The 23,848-nt window shown below is 43.0% G+C and overlaps 1 protein-coding gene across 1 annotated transcript in view; it reads right to left on the minus strand.

Annotated features, from left to right (window-relative positions):
- The window catches only part of PDE6C (phosphodiesterase 6C), a 420,959-nt gene that overhangs the window by 163,316 nt on the left and 233,795 nt on the right, over positions 1–23,848 (minus strand). The window contains exon 15 of the mRNA XM_086922484.1: positions 20,629–20,716. Coding sequence (XP_086778610.1) covers positions 20,629–20,716 — 88 coding nt within the window. The remainder of the gene's footprint in view (positions 1–20,628; positions 20,717–23,848) is intronic.

Here is a 23,848-nt window from a genome sequence, read left to right on the forward strand (position 1 = left end):
ACTCAGTCGTGCATATTTCACACCCCTTTCTCCCGTAAAATACTCCAATAGACGTCTGGAGTGGGTGAAAGGTTAAAATCCGCCCGACCTTAGTAGGAAGAGATTCCTATGTAAAGCTCTGGTTTATTCAACGTTGAAGGATACAGTGTTCCAAAATATTGTGCATCTAATCTTTGTCTCCTTGGAGACCTACTCTGCAAACCTCGCATTCTTACAATGCCAGAAAACGGAACCACTGGGGCCGCAGCAGATGCGACTCAGCAAGGTCCCGAATACACAGACCCGGGTGCTATTATCATCCCGGTCCAGTTAAGAAGATCCATAACTTTAAAACTTATAGAAAACGGACTGCCACCTCAAGGTGGTACAGTAATTTTCGTGATAGAGGCTCACGAGTATCGGCAGACAGAGGTATTCTATTCATGGATAAACTTTCCAGCGGTAAACGCTATAACACAAGAGTTTCACTATTACAAAATAGAGGAACCTCCGGATGAGTACGCCCCTTTCGAGGAGGTTGAAATTCCACTTAAATTTCAAGAGCACCTGCTCTGGTTTAATGGCGCCCTAAAACACAATAATCACATAACTAGGCTCGGTCCACTAGGTAGACCAGGAGCCACGTGGCCAGTTCTAGCCAGCTACACACCACATCCTGACATTGCAAAAATGTCTAGAGAAGAGCTGTTAGCACAGCTAAACACATTAATAAAAATACATAGGCAATTAGTCCAATATGTAATACGGACTGCAACAGTCCAGCCAGCTGTTAATACACCACAGCTGACCCCTCATCAGGGGAACACAAATAAAATTACACCACAGAACATACAGTCATGTCTTGGTAAAACACCCGTAAAACGGGAGCAAATTCCTTTCTGGTTAGCCCAGAAAATCACTCAAATAGAGGCAGTATTTCCTGATACTACCCCTATTGAGAAACACAGAATCTTGACCATCTGCCTTCCTATGGGAATCGCACCACACGTGGAGGACTGTGACACTTGGGGTACAGTCTTTGCTTCCATTTACACAAAAACACACGGTGTTCCGTCTATGGCGGTAATACCAGAAGTGCTAAAACAGATTCAAAATGAATTCGGTCCAGAACCCGCTTTAAATCTAGGTATGAAATTACTGAAAGACTTCAAGCAGGTCACGGCTATATTATTAGCCAACATAAAGGGAGAAGCAGCATCTGTGGCGATCCGCCAGAAGTTGAGGGAAACAGATATAAAAGATCCTGTTGAGCTTGCAAAAATCATAGAAAAGTGCTATGAAGAATTAGGTAGAGACAGCTTGGGTGGAAAACCAGTTAAGCCCCAACTGCTCGAAAATCCTGAAAAATTATTTATTAAAAATAATTTAAATACTCCTAAAAAGAGCTGGGATGGAAATAAACAATCCACTCCCAAGGAAAAAGTTTTCCAGTCCAGAGGAAGGTCTCCTCGACGGAGGGAAAGAACTCCGACTCGAGAACGCCAGTCTCCCCAACGGGAGCCCTCTGAGAAAAGATATAACCTTAGAAATAGGGATAATCTAAAAAAACCTGATAGATATCAAAGTATTGATACACGTCCCTCTCGATCTTCTCCACAGAATTCGGAAAGAAGAGGACGGTCAGACCCAGGAGAGCACACCAAGTCCAAAGACAAGGAACCTGCTCAAAATAAGAAATCTCAATTTCAGAAAAAGAAGGTAGCCAGTATTAGAGTAATCAACCATGCCGAGAATACTGAGGACACAGTTGAAAAACGGGGAGTGGGCATTGACAATGTTGGACAGTGCAGCAGAAATCAGTATAGCGCACAAGATCTTGATGAGTCATCTGGAGACAGTGGACACGAATGAATACATTCAGGTTGAAACTGCCGACGCCAGGCTTAGCGAGCCCCATAAAATATACGAAATAACATTGTGTATGGAGGGTGATAAGACTAGGAAAATTAAGGGTCTATTTTGGGATAAGCTCTCAAAAGGCTATGATATTCTGTTAGCTGAAAAAGATTGGCCCCCGGAGTTTGTCAGGGAGTGCCCTCGTGGCGAAGAAGTGATTATGCCTGCCTTCTCGAATCACATACCGATTCACAAAAAATACACATATGCAAGGAAATGGGCAGTAGCCCAGGCACCTGCATTGTATAAAAATCATGTAGGATGGGATGAGGATTCACCGCCTCACAAAATCCAATTAAAAAGTGAACCAACTGCCCAACGGCAGTATCCCATAAAGCAAGAAGCTAAAAAACAAGTCAGGGAGATCTTAGATCAACTTGAGTACCAGGGGGTGATTGAAACATGCACCTCTCAAATGAACAATCCTTTGTTTCCTGTCTCCAAGCCAGACAATTCATATCGTCTAGTTTTGGACTACAGACATCTTAATACATGTTGCAAAACTTTTGCAGTACAAAACTCGCATAGTGCAGCCCTAATGAATAATATAGTTAGGAAAAAATATAAAACGACATTAGACATTTCTAATGGATTCTTTTGTCAAAACATTGCACCAGAAAGCAGATACTTGACCGCTTTCTCCGCATTTGGGTCACAGGAAAACTTCTGTCGACTCCCACAGGGGTTCAAGAACAGCCCAGGACTATTCTCAGCTAGGGTAACAGAGTTACTACAAATCTATGATGATGAAGCATTGTCTTACGTAGATGATATTTATCTCACAGACGACGACTTGGATACTCACTTGAAAAGAGTGAACACCATTATACTTGGGTTCGCAGCAGAGGGTTAGAAATTCAACTTTAAAAAGTCCCGAATTGCCCATCTGACAGTACTATTTTTAGGGTACGAATTATCAAGTGAAGGGAAAAGCCTAGCGGACAACTTCTTAGAGAAGTGCGCTGTACTCCAAGCTCCAAAAACGCTGAAGAATTTACAATCCATACTAGGTTTTCTGAATTTCGGAAGAACTTACATCCTAAATTACGCAGAGAGGGTTAAACCTCTCTACGAACTAATAAAACCTGATTTTAAACAAATCAATTGGACTCAAAAACACACAGAAATTTTGAGATCACTGCAAACAGACATGTTAGCAAAAACTAAATTAGATACACGTGACAACACACGTGATCTTGTAATCCGAGTCATCCCAGGAAGATGCGGATTCACATACCTAACCTCTAATGAGGGAGAAAAGGTACCAATTTCAATTAAATCTCACTTGTACACACAAGCAGAAAAAACATTCAGTCACACAGAAAGAACTGTGAACGCAGTGCAAATCGCATTAGCAAATGAACGAGAACTAGCACACGGCAAACAGATTAATATCCTTACAGCGGAATCCGCCTTCGAGGCGCTATTCAGCCCAGTAAACCTGCCTACAGTGTCACTGGATCCGAAATGGATACAGTGTATAGATTCTCTAGGAGCGGAAGATGTGAAATACTATTTCGCCCCGCAATTTGAAGAACTGAATGATTTAGAATATGAAGAAGAATATCCTCTGCCAATCGAAATTCTGCCTCTCCCACAATACGCCTGTATAATCTATACAGATAGCTTTGTACAGCATTTTAATGTAGAGAGCAAATCCTACAATGCAGCATGTGCGATCATTAAAGGTCGTTGGCTGTGCGGTAAATTCAGACCGAAAGTAACAAAAACTGAATCTGTAAGAAACTGTTCGGTTCAAATAACTGAAATCAGATCTTTAAAGATGGCGCTCGAAAATGCAGAACGCGAATTCCCCACACTTATCGTGTGCGATTCTCATTTTTGCGTCAACTCTTACAACAATAAGCTGCAGAGTTGGATCGAAAACGACTACAAAGATGACACAGGTGCCACAATAAAGCATAAAAAGCTCTGGAACGAGGTAGCTCTTTTACACAAAGAACTACAAAAGACTCACGTGATTCACGCACAGAGTCTTCAACGTGATGGCGTTCACGTTGCAGGGAATTCATTGGCTAATACAGCCACCGCGGAAGCAACTAACCCGGCTTCCGTAGCCACAAAAAAGCGTACAGATAAGTACATAGACGGGGAAACCATGCTGGCAGTAAAAACGACCGTAAAAGGCGACTGTGCAGCACTACCCGTGAACTATCCACTCAATTATGCATACATAATCGATGCAAACTCCGTTCCTTTTGCTCGAATCCCTGGAGTGGGGGATAGAGTAATTCCAAACAGGAGCAGGAGGGGCTTCCTCCTACTGGAAGCACACATGGGGTTGGGTCTGAAACACCAAACAATCAAAGCCTCTCTGACTGAATTACAATCAGTATTCTGGTGGCCGGGAATGAGTGTAGAACACCAAATATATGCAAACAACTGTGAAAACTGTAATAGGGATCGCAGTAAGGAACTTTGCTACCGGCTACCAGTCAGAAAGAGCGTAACGCTGCCTACACCCCATCCTGCGTCCTATTAATAGTTAAGACGAAAAGCACTTAAAAAATGAGGTCTCCAGCGCTCGGCTGACGCTAGAACGGTTATAAAAGATTTGCGAGTCCATATCGGCACATACGCAATTACCACGTTCCATTCTGACCAGGGTCCTGCTTTCAGCTCTCGAGCCTATAAGGAGGCCATGGCCAGCATGGGAATTGGGTTGCGGTATTCTTGTCCGTCGCACAAGTGTGGTAGAAAGAAAAAACCGGGACATAAAGCAATCTATAACAGCGAAGGTATTAGGTTCAGGCGCTGGGTGGGTCAAACATTTAATAAGTGTCCAGACTAGTCTTAACAACATGCCAAGAAATTCTCTAAAAGGTTTCAGCCCATACGAACTATTGTTCGGAATTAGAATGAACGTTCAGGACCTCGATAGTCAGATGTCAGTGGTACAAGAAGAAACAAAGCAGTTTGAAGTAAAAGACCGTTTGGCTGTTTTACAGGAACTGAATGAAACAAGAAAATCATTAAGCAACATAAAGTTAAAGCAACAGCCAAGTACCACTGACGAGGCACCACCCGCAACAGCCCCAGCAAGGCCTGTCTGGATTCCAAAGATTGGGGATCTAGTCAGAGAAAAGATCGCGGTTAAGAAGGAATTTGGGCCTTCTTACAGAAAAGCAGTACCTGTCTTAGCAGTCACCGGAACAAGATCAGTTGTGCTACCGCCCCTTGCTGGTAAAAAGGAGAACAGAGTCGTGTCTATCGATCTGGTAAAACCACAAGCATGTGGCCTATAATCAACAGTAGGCCCAGTGGACTCCCAAGAAACAACAGAATACCCAAACTTGCAACAATACAAGAGGTTCAAACTGAAAGACTAATCACATTCGATCAGCCTGCAGTGCACAATGAAGGACTATGCAATAATGCCATGGAACTCGTGCCTCTTGAAACACAGCTTGAAACAGTTCGTCAAGAAACAACACCAGTCTACACTAATGTGGCATCAGAAAGTGCTACCGAAAGACAGATTGAAAGAACAATCCCATCAATTGACAGAACTGCCTCTGGTTATTTCATCAACTTCGACAACTTCTCTGAAGATTTAAATGACCCCGAAGTGATGCCAGAAACAAAAAAGTCTTTTAAAGAAAAAGCAACGGAACTCTTTCATCAACTGAAGGAAATCTACCTAATTTCCCCTTGGCTAGAGTTCTGGTTCGGTCTAGGTGTATTTTTCCTCCTGCTTTGGCTCATCATGGTACTGTGTTTGGGAAAATTCATTGAAGGAAAATATATTACAATGGGCACAGCAAGTCAGAACATCAACCTAGTCCTGAAACCACACAGATCATCCCGCGTGAAGAAAAGAGAACTGTCAACAGTAAATGTCACAGCAATTCCAATACCTGGTGGGGTAGTATGGGAGAAAACAGACTATGAGATCTATGGTCCGGTCGAAATCCTGAAGTATCCTCATCAACTAAAGGTTTCCTTAAGTGACTTTGTGACACCAAGTACATTCTCTGATGATTGGGACTTTAACAGTATTAATGACATGATGTCTGATTTAGTAATGTCAGCTAGATTCACAGATCATGATTATTTACAAGGTTCATCTAGTTATGAGCAGTTATTCTGTTACACCCACTATGGGGATCATTACTTGCATAAATCTGCACAGCCTAGAAATGTTTTTATGTATAATCAATGGGAACATTGTGCTACACCACCTAAAAGCAGTTCTAAAGCATTTTTTGAGAAATTCAAATACTTCTCAGGGTTTAACACCAGTGATGCAGAAACGTTTTATTACAAACTGTTAGATAAAACAGGAATGAAAACAATGCCGACAAATTCTAAATTGATATATTCAGAAGCATTTTATGACAAAATGATGACATTTGGTTTTGATTATTGGAAAAATAATATTGAAACGAAAACGATTTGGGGTACAAAAGATTGGCAGGTGCAAGGCATTGAAGCACTTTTTAGAACCTGCATGATACCTGAACAAATGTTATTTTTAAATGACACTGTACACCAAACATCTTGTCTTGGCCTAGCTAAGAACAAAGACCTTAAAACACCGTCTATACCAAAGCCATTACCTGAAAATGCAACAGCTGATATTGAGTTAGACGTGTCACAAATTTTAAATTTCAACAGAACACATCCTGATTGGAAAAAGTGGTTAATCTGGCCTACAGACACAAATAGCTGTCAAGATAGGTTCCTGAATAAAACACAGGGGTTAAAAATGACCAGATTAGACCCTAGATACTCCCAGAGACAACATCCAGGGATTATAACAACATACAGTGTAGGGAAACTCTGCCTGGAATGGCTAACTACATCCACACTGGCTGAAATTAAGCAACACTTGTCTTTATTAAAAGATGGTGCTGATTTGCGCGATTTCATTCTTGGACCACGCAAACAGCGTCAAAAGCGTTTCATAGCGACCAGTATCTATGCTGCTTACAACGAGGCTTGGAAAGTAACGCAAATTGAAACTGCTGAAAAAATACGAGAATTAGATCGTATTAATTTGGAGAAATCACTTTCTGTGGTAGACAATGGGTTAATGACTCTGTCTTCCAGAATATATTCTTTGGACAATATTGTATCCTCTGCCTTTGATGTGATAGACAGAGATTTGCTAATGTTACAACATGGCCAGTCTCAATTACGCTCTATTATAGAACTAGGCTGGACGCTGCAAAATCTTCGTTCAGGCTATGTGCCTTGGCGTTTAATCAACACAACGTCATTATTTTCCATTTTTAACCTTACTGATAAACAGATCAGTTTGGCACAGAAAGGAGCAGACTATACAATCTTGAGCATCGAGAAACTCGAGAGATTACCATTGACAATGTCAGAGAGTCCTGTCATTGAATGGATAATACACGGAATGATCACAATTCCGATAACAACTTTCCGATTTCATAAATGCCTTGAGTACATACCTGCTGGCCAATATGAACAATTGGGTAAGGGATATGTAAAATCCGAATGGAAATTACCATACACTCATTCTTGCTATAGTGACAGTGACAAAAATGTATTTCTTAGTGGTGACAACTGTAAACACTCACTAAGCGGTATACTTTTGTGTCAGGGTATTAATTTACACGGAGCATGTGATGGAAATTCAAACAACCTTTCATGCCACCAGCTAGTCACACCTGCAACTCAGATAGAGCCCTTCTTTATGCAACTCGCAAACGGGAGTTACATTCTTAGAACGGATCACAGGTGCTGTGGCCTGACGCCCGGGAAAAGTTATCTAGTACAAGTAACGTCCATGGTCAAATGTTGCATGCAAGCATTGTTCCCGAGCGGGCCTCCAGACATAGTGACTCCCCTCTGGCCTCGTCTGAATCTCTATTCTATACGAATTGATACATTAAGCAAAATGAAATCTGTGCTTTTACAGACAACCGTGCCTATAACGTCATCTAAAGAGACGTATGGTCTTCTAGTCGCAAGGACGGCTACTGAAGTCCATGACCTTTTATCAACAAATTGCCCCGTGCATTTCGTAGAAATGTTCAGCCAACTCCTTAACATGTCTAGTGCAACAAGCATCCCAGGCATATTTAAGACAGTCTTTACGGGACTGCTAACACCCTTCCAGGCAATTTTGGGAATCTTTCCTAATTTTGTGCACTCCATCTTTGGCGGCATTCCACTATTTTTGGGACTCATCGCAGGGATTCTATTTTTGACCATCCTGCTACGTTATGGCAAGCCTCGGCTCAGACATAGCTCCCATGGGAATGGAAGAGACAATCCTAGCAATGCGCTACAGGGACAGGATAACTAACGTGCTCGGATTGGCCAGGCTGAGAGATCTAAACATGACCTGGTTCCTTTCATTCAGACCGATATGGCAAAATTGCATTTTACCAGTGCTACGGTGTATGCTTTGCGGCGAGGAATGCGTGTTGGACATCTGTCTTTCACTTCCATCAGCAGTACCAATGGACGTCGATACTTTGCTAAGTCCGATAACGGCTCACGCATTGTGTTGTCCCCAGCGGCTACCAATCCTGATGACGGCATTCGTGGAGACTCCTGTACTACAGCCATGTGGTAACAGTGGAGCGAGTGACAAAAGCAACATCATCCAGGTACAACGTTCTGTGAGCATTGCTGGTCCTGCCTTCGATGACAGCAATCATTCTCACACCTGCCAAGTTACAGCGCTATCTAATTTGGTTGAACTATCACCTGATTTTGTAGACCAATTCTTTGCGAGCCTGTCTGATACGATGTTCTCACCCATAGAGAAACAATAACTTTTGAGAAGCTTTCCGACACACAGCGTTCCCATGAACTCTGAATTCGGCCTTCAGTTTTGATCAACAAAAACTGCCAAGAGCTTTGGAAATCTATTTTCTTTGAATTGGACAATTTTTTAAAAATATTGACCCTCTCTTTTTGGCACGAACAATTCTTTGCTTAACGTAAAAACTATTCTTAGAGAACAGAAGCTTCACACTTCTATTTCTAAGCACATCTAGAGACATAACAACATAACACCAGCCTCTAGCACACATGTTATTACAATGCATTTTTATGTGATGATTTATCTCGCATTTCTTCTGTCAGAGATACTTCATGTGTAATTCCTTTTGCATAATCGTTCATTGACTTCATATACAGTAATTTTTTTGAATGATTAATATGCTTTGAAAAACGTACAGTACCTAAAATTCCATGTATTACAAGTACGCCTATTTCGAATGCATTTATGTATTTTGGGGTGGGCAATGTTACACATGCATCTAATTGCTTAGTTTTAGTGATTTTGATGGACATGAAAACGTGGAGTGGGTGTTGCGTGCTTATCTAGGTTCCTGATCGATACTGTGACCTTATGCCCCTATTCGGCTATAAATCCATTTATTCCCTATATTGGCATAACCGTTCAAGTGCGATTTTCTGAAAAGTCATCTCTGGCCTCACACGAACAGAGCCACATTCCAGCATGACTCTCTGCTACTTCCTTTGCGACCAATTAGTGCAATGACAAAGCAGCAGTCACTATCTGATATTCCTAGATAACACTCCGAGTTCTTCAACAAGATAAAAACTTAGCAAACCTGGAAATCCCCGCTTGCTATGTTTTGATTAGTAATGGAACTCTAATGAGCAACTGATAACTGTCACTTCCTAGTGACATCTTTAATTGACGTCTTATGTCCAGCAAACTTGCGTCAAACCCGGCACCTGTCAGGTATAAATATTACCAACGTTGCCTTAAGCAATGGAGCGAACCTGTTGCTGATGCCAGCTGCCTGCATGACCCTGTGTTGGTAAAAACTAGCACTCTGTCGCTGCAGCCTGCTATCCTGTGGTGGTGAAGCTGCTGATTACCATTATCGCCGCTACAGCGCGAACTATGGTTCAGTACGCTTGAGGAGCCGTGCAGCCGTCCTCTGCGAAGACATCCAGCCCAGCTGCCCGCGGACGCTGTCACCCCTCCTTCCTCGACGCGCTGAGAGAAGCCGCTGCCTTTCTCGTGCAGAGAAATCCAGTCCCGGCGCTTCCAGTTTACCCTCGCGGGTGACTGGGATATCGAGAGAGACCCCTGAAGGAGATACCAATCCTCCATCATTCTATTCAGAGGTATGGTGTTGACTAAACCCTTAGACGAGAATTCTTGAAACAAACCTTGGCAAAACCAACTTAACTTAAGCTACTTACTTACTCCCCCTTTTCACGTGTTAGGCTTAGGTCAGGCACACTGGGGTAGGCTTAGTTAGAAGCACCAGTTGAGTATGTTAGCCTAATGTATATATGACTGTATATATGTTTTATTACTTCTAAACCATTGTATGGCTAAGAAACCATATCAATGCTTTTACAGTTCTATTTCGCAATACTTATCTTACTGTACGTACTTTTTATAATAACAATTATTGCAATTGTGGCAATACATTTCTCTTGTACGAGAAGAAAGACTGTTCAATAAATGTTAACCCTTTATTGATACACGCCCGTCTCTCTATTCTCTACATCTCGTGAAAGTAAACTGCACTAGACTGACTGAGTGAAATCTATGTCTATTGTTTCACACGACCCTAGAGATCGACTCTTGATCTGAGGAGCAAAGTTGTCATGTTGCACGGTTGTTGGAAAACTGAATCCCTTCTTGTCTGTGCCAAGGAAGCTGATCACTTCCTATGCAGAGAAGAAAGTTTCCAGTGACCTCTGAGCTAGTTGGTAACACAACCCAATTAAGTTTAGCATAGTCAGTGGAGGCCTGGAATATCCGCAGTTCCACGTCGATACTACTGTTTATGTTATTCCAATGCGCAGGGCCTAGTGGGAAACTAGGAACTACACTACACTTGTTCCGAGTCAATGACCCCAACTATTTCAAGAGGGTGAAATTTAAGACTGCAAAGGATACAATCAAGATTTGGTCCAATATATTAGTATTTTGTAAGACTACTTTTTACTACCCGAAATTACAGCTTTGGGGTAATCCGGGCCTACCTGGGGTTTTTAATGATGGTATGGCCCATAGATGGTCTGCTCAAGGTATCAATGTTTTGGGTGGCCTGTATGGCGCACTTGCGTTCTTAGATTTTCACACACTGAAAATATTGTACGACCTGCCGGAAACAATGAGATTCAAATATTTACAGATACACGACTTCTTGATACGGAAAAATTAAATTTATGAAATCTTTTTTTTTTTTTCAAAGGAATTTATGAAATCTTAGATTATGACATTTGGAACTGTCAATAGACATCCAAAAATAAGACTATAAGTGAAGCTTACAGGTGTCATAGTGCTTTTAAAACGGATGATTGTTTAAAATTAGCAGAAAATGGAGCAGTAAAACAGGTTTAAATATAACACCTAAGCAGATATCTACTTCTTTCTCTAATATTAATAATTCCGTCCGATCATCAAGTTTAAGGTTGCAACATTTTAGAACTACATGTATGCTGTATTATACAGGGAAAAGATTTCCAAGTGGTTCCTTAATAACACTAATGGCGATCGTACTAAGTGCCCCAAATGCCAAGCTGTAGCAGCAGACCTGGAACATATGCTGTTTTCTTGCCCAGTCTTAAAGGAATTTTGGGCAGAATTACATAAAGTGTTTGTAATTAAGAAGATCCATCTACCACCTATTACCGCTTTACCAGTTCTATTGGATATACATCCTGTCTCTTTGCCTCGGCCAGCACTTGTAACAATTCTTTTTTCATGTGCAAAATTAACACTAGCCAGAGCCTGGATTTCTCCTAAAACTCCTAACATTGGAGACTGGTGGTTATTAGTTAACGAAATTTACTCTATGGAGCTGGCTTTGGCAAAACTCAGAGGTGCCCGGTCACTAAGAAAACTTGGAAATATTTGGGGTGACTTTATCTAGCTATTTTATTTAACTTCTCTCTCTTTGAAATGGGTTTTCAAGCCAACCGCAACACTCGCAACACTCCTGCCACTTGATCTTTAGTTTGTATAAAATGAATTATGTTTTCTGTGTTCTTTCTGCGTACTAAGTGGAATATGAAATATGTTATCGAAATAACTTATATTTACTTTGTAAACTTTAGCTTTCTTTATTGTATATGCACTGTATGTTTTCCTATCAATTTGTCAGTAACAAAAACATTTAAAATAAAAAAAGAAAATATTAAAAAAAAAAAATTACCAATACTTGTTATTAATTTAGCTGTTTTAGAAATATAATGGGAGTTAGTGCCACAAAAAGCTCACACTCACCTAATCAATTAACTGTACATTTAGTTTACCTAACTATCCATTAAAGTGTAAATGTTCGACAGAGTAAACTTTTAACCATTAACTATGTCTTCTAGCTCTATTTCTGATCTCACCTCAGAATGATGGGCTCATTACATAAAATCATTCTGCGTGTGTCACAAAGGAAAAAGCAGTAGATGTTAGATGCATATTTTTTTGAAAGGCATAAATCTATGCATTGTAGTTTTCATCTACAATTTGTATATATTACTAACTTTTTATACATTCTCAAGCAACTCCTGGAGCACCACACAACCGAATAAAGCTACCCCGTTTCCGGTCTTGAGGAACTTGCAATACTTTGATCGGAGGAACTTGTAATACATTGATTACATTTAGGTGGGAGTACTTTATCATATAGATAATGAGGATGAAGTTCTCTCACTCTCCATCTTTCTAGCTCCTGCTATCTCTATCTCTCTTTCTCCTAATATCTTCTTTATAGGTTTCGCCTGCACGACGCTTGCACTGTGCTTGCAAAATCTCTTGTAACAGAAAAAGAAAATCTTACATTGGGCTTGGAGTCAGCACATTACTTGACTTTACTTACCATTGTTTGGCCCCCACGTTACTCTTGTTTCCTTTCTTCCTGTTGATCAGCGCCTCCTCCTGCTTCCTAAAAGGGGGTGGTGATGAACAGAGTGTCTGAATTAAGCAGACCACTCTTACCCAGTCCAAAGATCAGGGCTTGATCCATCACCGTTTTTTAGCTCACTGCACCATCCCAGCTCAGAACTTGGCTATATGCAAATTAGTCTGACCCTGGCCCAGTGCATCATGGGATCAGGGCAGACCAAACTACCAAGCCAATTCTTATACTGGGAAGGAAACAAGCTACCGGGGACCGGTTTCTGGCATTTCAGCCATCTTCGGCCCGGCTTGCTTGAATCCTGATGGTGCAATGAGCTAGGGACTCACATCTGAGTATACCCTTCCACGCTTATGGTGGACAAAAATGATTCAGAAAAGGGGGTGGTGATGAACAGAGTGTCTGAATTAAGCAGACCACTCTTACCCAGTCCAAAGATCAGGGCTTGATCCATCACCGTTTTTTAGCTCACTGCACCATCCCAGCTCAGAACTTGGCTATATGCAAATTAGTCTGACCCTGGCCCAGTGCATCATGGGATCAGGGCAGACCAAACTACCAAGCCAATTCTTATACTGGGAAGGAAACAAGCTACCGGGGACCGGTTTCTGGCATTTCAGCCGTCTTCGGCCCGGCTTGCTTGAATCCTGATGGTGCAATGAGCTAGGGACTCACATCTGAGTATACCCTTCCACGCTTATGGTGGACACAAAATGATTCAGAAAAGGGGGTGGTGATGAACAGAGTGTCTGAATTAAGCAGACCACTCTTACCCAGTCCAAAGATCAGGGCTTGACCCATCACCGTTTTTTAGCTCACTGCACCATCCCAGCTCAGAACTTGGCTATATGCAAATTAGTCTGACCCTGGCCCAGTGCATCATGGGATCAGGGCAGACCAAACTACCAAGCCAATTCTTATACTGGGAAGGAAACAAGCTACCGGGGACCGGTTTCTGGCATTTCAGCCGTCTTCGGCCCGGCTTGCTTGAATCCTGATGGTGCAATGAGTTAGGGACTCACATCTGAGTATACCCTTCCACGCTTATGGTTGACAAAAATGATTCAGAAAGGGGGGTGGTGATGAAATGAGTGTCTGAATTAAGCAGACCACTCTTACCCAGTCCAAAGATCAGGGCTTGATCCATCACCGTTTTTTAGCTCACTGCACCATCCCAGCTCAGAACTTGGCTATATGCAAATTAGTCTGACCCTGGCCCAGTGCATCATGGGATCAGGGCAGACCAAACTACCAAGCCAATTCTTATACTGGGAAGGAAACAAGCTACCGGGGACCGGTTTCTGGCATTTCAGCCGTCTTCGGCCCGGCTTGCTTGAATCCTGATGGTGCAATGAGTTAGGGACTCACATCTGAGTATACCCTTCCACGCTTATGGTGGACAAAAATGATTCAGAAAAGGGGGTGGTGATGAACAGAGTGTCTGAATTAAGCACACCGCTCTTGCCCAGTCCAAAGATCAGGGATTGATCCATCACCGTTTTTTAGCTCACTGCACCATCCCAGCTCAGAACTTGGCTATATGCAAATTAGTCTGACCCTGGCCCAGTGCATCATGGGATCAGGGCAGACCAAACTACCAAGCCAATTCTTATACTGGGAAGGAAACAAGCTACCGGGGACCGGTTTCTGGCATTTCAGCCGTCTTCGGCCCGGCTTGCTTGAATCCTGATGGTGCAATGAGCTAGGGACTCACATCTGAGTATACCCTTCCACGCTTATGGTGGACAAAAATGATTCAGAAAAGGGGGTGGTGATGAACAGAGTGTCTGAATTAAGCAGACCACTCTTACCCAGTCCAAAGATCAGGGCTTGATCCATCACCGTTTTTTAGCTCACTGCACCATCCCAGCTCAGAACTTGGCTATATGCAAATAAGTCTGACCATGGCCCAGTGCATCATGGGATCAGGGCAGACCAAACTACCAAGCCAATTCTTATACTGGGAAGGAAACAAGCTACCGGGGACCGGTTTCTGGCATTTCAGCCGTCTTCGGCCCGGCTTACTTGAATCCTGATGGTGCAATGAGCTAGGGACTCACATCCGAGTATACCCATCCACGCTTATGGTGGACAAAAATGATTCACCATAAGCGTGGAAGGGTATACTCAGACATGAGTCCCTTGCTCACTGTACCATCAGGATTCAAGCAAGCCGGGCCGAAGACGGCTGTAATGCCAGAAACCGGTCCCCGGAAGCTTGTTTCCTTTCCAGTTAAAGAATTGGCTTGGTAGTTTGGTCTGCCCTGTTCCCATGATGCACTGGGCCAGGGACAGACTAATTTGCATGTAGCTAGGTTCTGAGCTGGGATGGTGCAGTGAGCAAAAAAACGGTGATGGATCAAGCCCTGATCTGTTGACTGGGTAGGAGTGTTCTGCTTTATTCAGATACTCTGTCCATTACCACCCCCTTTTCTGAATCGTTTTGTCCACCATAAGCGTGGAAGGGTATACTCAGACATGAGTCCCTTGCTCACTGTACCATCAGGATTCAAGCAAGCCGAGCCGAAGACGGCTGTAATGCCAGAAACCGGTCCCCGGAAGCTTGTTTCCTTTCCAGTTAAAGAATTGGCTTGGTAGTTTGGTCTGCCCTGTTCCCATGATGCACTGGGCCAGGGACAGACTAATTTGCATGTAGCTAGGTTCTGAGCTGGGATGGTGCAGTGAGCAAAAAAACGGTGATGGATCAAGCCCTGATCTGTTGACTGGGTAGGAGTGTTCTGCTTTATTCAGATACTCTGTCCATTACCACCCCCTTTTCTGAATCCTCCTGCTTCCAGCTTCCTGCTCGGCTTCATGTCTTCATCCTTACTGTGGAGCTTTGACCAAGTACTGCTTCCGGTGGCCAGTGTCCTTCCACTGGTTGTTCACTTGTAAAGGAACTTTTTTTTTCTTTTAGCGTCGGCATTTCAGTTTGCTGCATGCCAGTCCCTGGCACCACCTCACTCCTGTCGCTGCATGCACACCGCTCTTGCCCAGTCCAAAGATCAGGGATTGATCCATCACCGTTTTTTAGCTCACTGCACCATCCCAGCTCAGAACTTGGCTATATGCAAATTAGTCTGACCCTGGCCCAGTGCATCATGGGATCAGGGCAGACCAAACTACCAAGCCAATTCTTATACTGGGAAGGAAACAAGCTACCGGGGACCGGTTTCTGGCATTTCAGCCGTCTTCGGCCCGGCTTGCTTGAATCCTGATGGTGCAATGAGCTAGGGACTCACATCTGAGTATACCCTTCCACGCTTATGGTGGACAAAAATGATTCAGAAAAGGGGGTGGTGATGAACAGAGTGTCTGAATTAAGCAGACCACTCTTACCCAGTCCAAAGATCAGGGCTTGATCCATCACCGTTTTTTAGCTCACTGCACCATCCCAGCTCAGAACTTGGCTATATGCAAATAAGTCCGACCATGGCCCAGTGCATCATGGGATCAGGGCAGACCAAACTACCAAGCCAATTCTTATACTGGGAAGGAAACAAGCTACCGGGGACCGGTTTCTGGCATTTCAGCCGTCTTCGGCCCGGCTTGCTTGAATCCTGATGGTGCAATGAGCTAGGGACTCACATCTGAGTATACCCTTCCACGCTTATGGTGGACAAAAATGATTCAGAAAAGGGGGTGGTGATGAACAGAGTGTCTGAATTAAGCAGACCACTCTTACCCAGTCCAAAGATCAGGGCTTGATCCATCACCGTTTTTTAGCTCACTGCACCATCCCAGCTCAGAACTTGGCTATATGCAAATAAGTCCGACCATGGCCCAGTGCATCATGGGATCAGGGCAGACCAAACTACCAAGCCAATTCTTATACTGGGAAGGAAACAAGCTACCGGGGACCGGTTTCTGGCATTTCAGCCGTCTTCGGCCCGGCTTACTTGAATCCTGATGGTGCAATGAGCTAGGGACTCACATCCGAGTATACCCATCCACGCTTATGGTGGACAAAAATGATTCACCATAAGCGTGGAAGGGTATACTCAGACATGAGTCCCTTGCTCACTGTACCATCAGGATTCAAGCAAGCCGGGCCGAAGACGGCTGTAATGCCAGAAACCGGTCCCCGGAAGCTTGTTTCCTTTCCAGTTAAAGAATTGGCTTGGTAGTTTGGTCTGCCCTGTTCCCATGATGCACTGGGCCAGGGACAGACTAATTTGCATGTAGCTAGGTTCTGAGCTGGGATGGTGCAGTGAGCAAAAAAATGGTGATGGATCAAGCCCTGATCTGTTGACTGGGTAGGAGTGTTCTGCTTTATTCAGATACTCTGTCCATTACCACCCCCTTTTCTGAATCGTTTTGTCCACCATAAGCGTGGAAGGGTATACTCAGACATGAGTCCCTTGCTCACTGTACCATCAGGATTCAAGCAAGCCGAGCCGAAGACGGCTGTAATGCCAGAAACCGGTCCCCGGAAGCTTGTTTCCTTTCCAGTTAAAGAATTGGCTTGGTAGTTTGGTCTGCCCTGTTCCCATGATGCACTGGGCCAGGGACAGACTAATTTGCATGTAGCTAGGTTCTGAGCTGGGATGGTGCAGTGAGCAAAAAAACGGTGATGGATCAAGCCCTGATCTGTTGACTGGGTAGGAGTGTTCTGCTTTATTCAGATACTCTGTCCATTACCACCCCCTTTTCTGAATCGTTTTGTCCACCATAAGCGTGGAAGGGTATACTCAGACATGAGTCCCTTGCTCACTGTACCATCAGGATTCAAGCAAGCCGGGCCGAAGACGGCTGTAATGCCAGAAACCGGTCCCCGGAAGCTTGTTTCCTTTCCAGTTAAAGAATTGGCTTGGTAGTTTGGTCTGCCCTGTTCCCATGATGCACTGGGCCAGGGACAGACTAATTTGCATGTAGCTAGGTTCTGAGCTGGGATGGTGCAGTGAGCAAAAAAACGGTGATGGATCAAGCCCTGATCTGTTGACTGGGTAGGAGTGTTCTGCTTTATTCAGATACTCTGTCCATTACCACCCCCTTTTCTGAATCCTCCTGCTTCCAGCTTCCTGCTCGGCTTCATGTCTTCATCCTTACTGTGGAGCTTTGACCAAGTACTGCTTCCGGTGGCCAGTGTCCTTCCACTGGTTGTTCACTTGTAAAGGAACTTTTTTTTTCTTTTAGCGTCGGCATTTCAGTTTGCTGCATGCCAGTCCCTGGCACCACCTCACTCCTGTCGCTGCATGCCCATTTCCCATTCATTGCTTTCCCACTCCTCACACCGTAGCTGCATGTCCCTTTCCTCCTTGCTAGTCCCTCCCACTTCCTCACTCCCTTAGCTGCATGCTGCGTCCCTGCTTGCCTGTCCCTCACCGAAAAAACGATCTTTAGCAAAGTAGACGCTCACTAGGTGCCCTGGTCTCTCTTATAAATGGACCCAAATATCCCCACATAAATGCGCATGCACGCAGACAAACACATATATGCTTGTGCAACACATACATGAATGCAAATGTAAATTCACAAACAGCACGCTAGCACAGGCACACCTACAATACACATGTGTAAACATACACACATGTCCACGCACAGATCAAACACACATGCACACAATATGCACAGACACCCAACACACAAACACATAAAGACGTGTGCCTGAAAACTACAATAATAATGGCGAATGAAGGACTTCCATTATAAAATACATGCATGCATCTGCAGGTCTCTGTAATTTTGCAACATTTATTTTTAATATTTCACGTAGTAGGTTATCTAGAGCAGAAAGGTACAGGGCTCTCCAAATAAATCTCAATTCTCCCGGGAGAACAGTAATCCTACAGTCTCCACGTGTGACGATTCTCATATGCTTTGAACTAGAAAAGTGGTCCTGCGGCCGCACCCGTGAGCACTCTGTAAGTGGTATAGAAAAAACAATGGTCCTGGACCTATTAATTGTACTGATTGACTTAATCAATAGTAATACCCACAGTATTTTGTATGTAGAGCAACCACAACCAGTCTGCTCTATTGTACTCAAGTAGCTTAGTACCACGAGGTAAACCTCCACCACGGTTAAAGAAATTATTTTTAATTTATTAACTTATTTTTCATTTTTTGACAGTTCATTTTATACACAATATGTCATTTCAAAATAGATAAAAACACAGAGGTTGCCCAAGAAGGGAAACGTGCAAAGAAAAAGAGTGATCAGAAGTGTGAAACAGGTGAGCAGAAAGGAAAATTCAAAATAGTGGACAAAAAATTATTCACACTTTTTGACAAACAATATCGGACATATGATTTACCGTATTGAGAACCTGGCCAAACCTTTTGAAATTTTTTCAATCAGAACACTGTTATATACAGACATATATGTCTTAAGGTTTTTTGCACTATATAAAGAGTTCTTTAATAGTTGGTCCAAGGTTATATAACGATAGCGTCGACGTTTCGACTCGTCTTATGCCCAAACGGTGATTTGAACCTGGGGATTGCGAGTCTTCATCAGGACTGGAAAAAACAGACGGGGGCAACCAAGGGATAATAATAACCCTATGAAAAATAATAAAGTTGGAGATTACTAACCCTGGTGGATGAGATTAATTAAGAGACCATAGCCCGTGAATGGGTCTTATTGCTTACCCTTCAAAAATGAGAGAGCAATAGGAGGTGGTCCATAGTTCCAACTTCCCATAAAGTCTCTTGTAAAACAAATGATACCTAGAATTCTTTTTTCTATATCACTAAATACCCAGGTCCATACCTTATGGGTCACCCCATTTTCTTAATGGTTCACTCTGTAAGTGGTACATTTGTTTTTGTTGTTGTAAGTTGTGCGTCCCGTCAACATTTGTGTGACACTGGTCTGCTTTCATAAGAGTAATGTTGCTGCTCCTAGCATAATAATAATGCACAACACACAAAAGATGCTGGGCATGCCTTTAATTCTCATTTTGAGTTTTCAGATTAACTAGTGTTTAAGTCATGTTGCACAGCAGCTCAACTGCTGTGCAACACATAAAAAATATTGCAAAGCCAATAGATTTAGCATAGGTGAAACCTATTGGCTTTGCCAATGCTTGTTTCTCTCAATAACCCCTCCTACATTTGTATCCCACTTCTTTCCTATCTCCTGCCTCTACTCTCCTCTCTATTCTTAGTCCAGTCAAGGAAGAAAACAACTGAGCATCACAGGAGTAGAAGGGATCTGGAGAACTTGTACCTGAAGGAGTGTTAGGGAGGAAAGTATAGTTTGGAACTAGTCCATTGCTTGTAATAATATGCAGAAACAACCAGCATGATAGCTTTGTTTCTAACAATAACATTTATTTGGCTTTTGTCTTGTGCTTCCTACCACACCTCTGCTTTTTCTAACTGCTGTAAACAACTGGTGTTGATATCACCCAACGTAATGATAGCTAATTTGCCAATCATCAGAAGAATGGAAGACTCAGTCATGATCTGCAGATGAATGTAAATTTAATTCATTGCATCCTGCCTGCCATCTTGTGAGAGCTGCTATTACTAGCATTGCCCGTCAGTCGGGATTTGCAGAAGACTTTAAAAACTACAAGAACACGTTCATTAATAAATATTTGTTACTTATTCACCTCCTGGCAGATGGAAAATTTGTTGATGCTCTTGTCTGAAAATGTATAGTATATTGTCTAAAAATGCAGGATTAGAAACTACGCATGTCTGATGATGCATTGGGCGACTACTATTTAAGAACCTTGAGTAAAGTACATGCTGCAGCATCAACCAATATAGTCAGGGTATGATATTGAAGTACTGTATCATATATGCAAGAGGTACAATGCAGACATTCCAGTAACAACTTATCACAAAGAAAAATGAAGTGCAACCAGTACTTTTTTAAACTAAACACCATCTTATGGTCATTGGACTTTGTACCACTACTGACCTCATCTTGTAGTAGAGTTTTGCTGTACTCTAGATGGTGCCTTTCTAAAATAGAAGAGCCATGCAGCTTTGCCAGTGGAGCCGCTGACCTAAGGATAAACAATAAAATAATTATCACCCACTTTGCTCATTATACTTGTTTAAATTTTTGAGAACCTGTGTTACTTCTATGTAGAACATCATTACATATTTGTTCACACTGTTCTACTTGATTGAGACAAAGATGAGGGCATGCCAGTGACCACTCTAACCTTCTACCAGAACACATTAGTTGGAGAATTTCACATTATCTCTCAAACACAAGTGTGATGGGTGGAGAGGCACAGTCCAAGCCCCACTCATTACACATATCCCAGCAATCCTGGCCGTATATCTTCCAGAACATGCACCCTTTTGAGCCATGCCTCTTTCAGATCGTGCCCAGGTCAGGGTCTACACGATTCTGAGACTATATCCTGCCCCATTGGTAATGACAGTTTGGGGTTCACATGCCTCCTGATATTGCAGGTTGACTGAAAGCACTATCAAACTATGTTGTTTAGGGTGACAAACTCTGAATACAGATAGTTTTGGTAGTTTATATCAAATGAGTCAGCTTAACAAGGACTACCATGAGCAATGGCACAGGTTATGGGCGGCTGAAGGAGTTCTCATCCTTTACTGAACATGTAATAATTTGTGTCCATGTTTGATTGGGATCCAACTCCACAGATGCTGCTCTGAGTCTATGAGCACAGTGGAATGAGCAACCAGAGAGCATTTAAGTCCTTTTAAAGATCCAATAGTTCTAGGGCTTCCTTGGTGAAGAAGAGCTCTCTTGCTGCTTCAAAGCACAACAGCTGGATGAAATGTGAATGCCTCGCTTTATGGTAATGACAACCCTACTGCAATGACTTGAGGCTCTGAGCTCGAAATAAAATCTGTATCCAAACTCAAACCACAGTCATGTACTGCAGCCATGCACATTATACGTTTTCTTTACCTTAGAAATTATCCAGCTTCCCTTCAACCACGACCTGATGCCGCAGCCACATTTTAGATACCTTACAGAGTTTTTGATGCATGTCTGGAATGCCGAAGCACCTGTTATATGGATGTATCAAACATGTAAATGCCCTGCTCTGCACATTACACAAATTCTGGTTACCTGTACCTGTTTGGGATTTGTTCAGGCGAAGTCCTACTCACAACTCAGAATGTTACTGTACTGCTGAGGCGGGGTTTTACAGGCTAAATGTCATCTTATGTACATTTCATATAAAACTGTCCAGAAGGAAGGAGGAGCCAAGAAGACTGCCCGTGCAGACGAACATGCCCGCAGCACTGCCACACTGCCAGAGTAAATCAATGCATAAGCCTGCTCAAGCGATGTAATCAGCCTGATTAGAAGAGCGAACACCCCCAACAATCTCTGTGGGACAGGTGACGCCCAACTTGCCTGTGACTGTCCTACAGAGCGACAGAGACATACTCAGCATGAGGAATGGACTGCAAGGACAGAATCCACAGCCACTGTGGGGAGTGAAGCAATGGTGCAGAGGGCTGCAGCAGATTACTTGGCTCCAGCATGAACTGGAAAGGGATGCTAGCTAGTGTCCGACACCATGGAACAAGGCTGTGGATGAGAATTTAGAGGCACCGACCTCTGCAACTGAAAAAAAAAATGAGTGCGAGCTGGTGAGGAGCAGGCCTGTGGAAAAAGAGGGATTGCAGCTGGTGAGGTGAGCAGGGAAAAGAAATTGAACTCCATAGAAGAGCAGTGATTCTCGTTGTACCAACTTAGAGAGACCATGCATGAGCGGCGACAGTGTAGTGCTGGACTGTGAGTTGGATGGAGGAGGGGTACATAGCACCAGGGACACTGGATAAGATAGCCTCTGAGAATGGGAGCTGCACCCCAAAGCGTATAAAAAAGAAGTCGGAAAAAAGCAGCTAGAGGCATTGTTGGTACTAAATTTGACTATTGCTGCAACATGGTGAACAAAGAAGCAGCACAATAGAGAGAAGCACTTCCTACCCAAATCTTTCAGATGCTGGAATGGGGGGCTAATGAAGGAATTGTTTGAGCAGTTGCTAATGAAATGTAAAATCTTAACACAGAATCCCTGATGAGGCCTGAGCAGAACTGAAGGTACAGGCACCCCAAAGTCCAACCCACTACTGGAGTCAGCATCGGTGATTTAGCGAAAAATTGAGGAAACACAATCAAAGCACATAATTAAAAACTTTGGGCCTGAGATAGATCTCAGTGAATGGGTTACTCTGTCACAATGGTGACGGATATCCCATCCTCTAAAATACAAATCCTATAGGAAACCATAAGATTTATATTTCGATGGACGGGATATCCGTCACCGTTGTGTTGGAGTAACCCATCCGCCGAGATCTAAATCAGGCCCTTTGTTGCCAAAATGACACAGGTATCTCCTGCAATGCTGGTGGAGGCAGTAGACCTGAGCATGTCTAACCTGGAATTAAAACAACTTATCAAGGAAGGAAATAAAAATAGCACTGACAAATTAATCAATTAGTTATTACTGTTACACTGCTCCCACAAGTTATGGACAACAAGAGGGAGAGCACCACAAAAACATTACGTAGGCTATTCAAAGGTGAATAAATACCAGAAATAGTGCCAGGTAACTAAAGAGACTGCATAGTGCTATGGAAAGACATGAACAGATTGAGATGTAATACTGCACTCCTGTTTAGACTACCAGAGGAAACCTGAGTCACATTCTATAGAACTATTCCAGGAACACTCCTACCTACACTGTCCACAGGCAAGGAAGCCATGAAAGAGATTTAGGTGGACAGAGCCCAGAGGATACTGAATCAAAAGCCCCCACACCATGTGCAGCACCTGGTGGGTATGATTATCATCAGACTACAGAGATACCATGATAGGGCTAAGCTATTGGCACAACAGCAGAAACCACGCCAAAAATCGTCCTCACGTACTTGGCGGACAATGGAGTTATCAACGCTTTATCATTGGAACAAATAATTTCTCAACTTTGGGATGTGAGATATTGAATGAAGGATAACATATTTCTTATTATTATTACGCAATCACTTGACACTTTGGACCCGAATAGTAATTTACTTTAACAGACATAATGTATTGCCCTGATGAAGTCTGCTGTAACTGAAACAGCTATAGATGAAACACGTGTTGGCACATGGGCACCTAAAAAGGTATTGAAATAAAAGACTTCTGA

Source organism: Lissotriton vulgaris, chromosome 5, assembly GCF_964263255.1.
Source record: "Lissotriton vulgaris chromosome 5, aLisVul1.2, whole genome shotgun sequence".
Lineage (NCBI taxonomy): Eukaryota > Metazoa > Chordata > Amphibia > Caudata > Salamandridae > Lissotriton > Lissotriton vulgaris.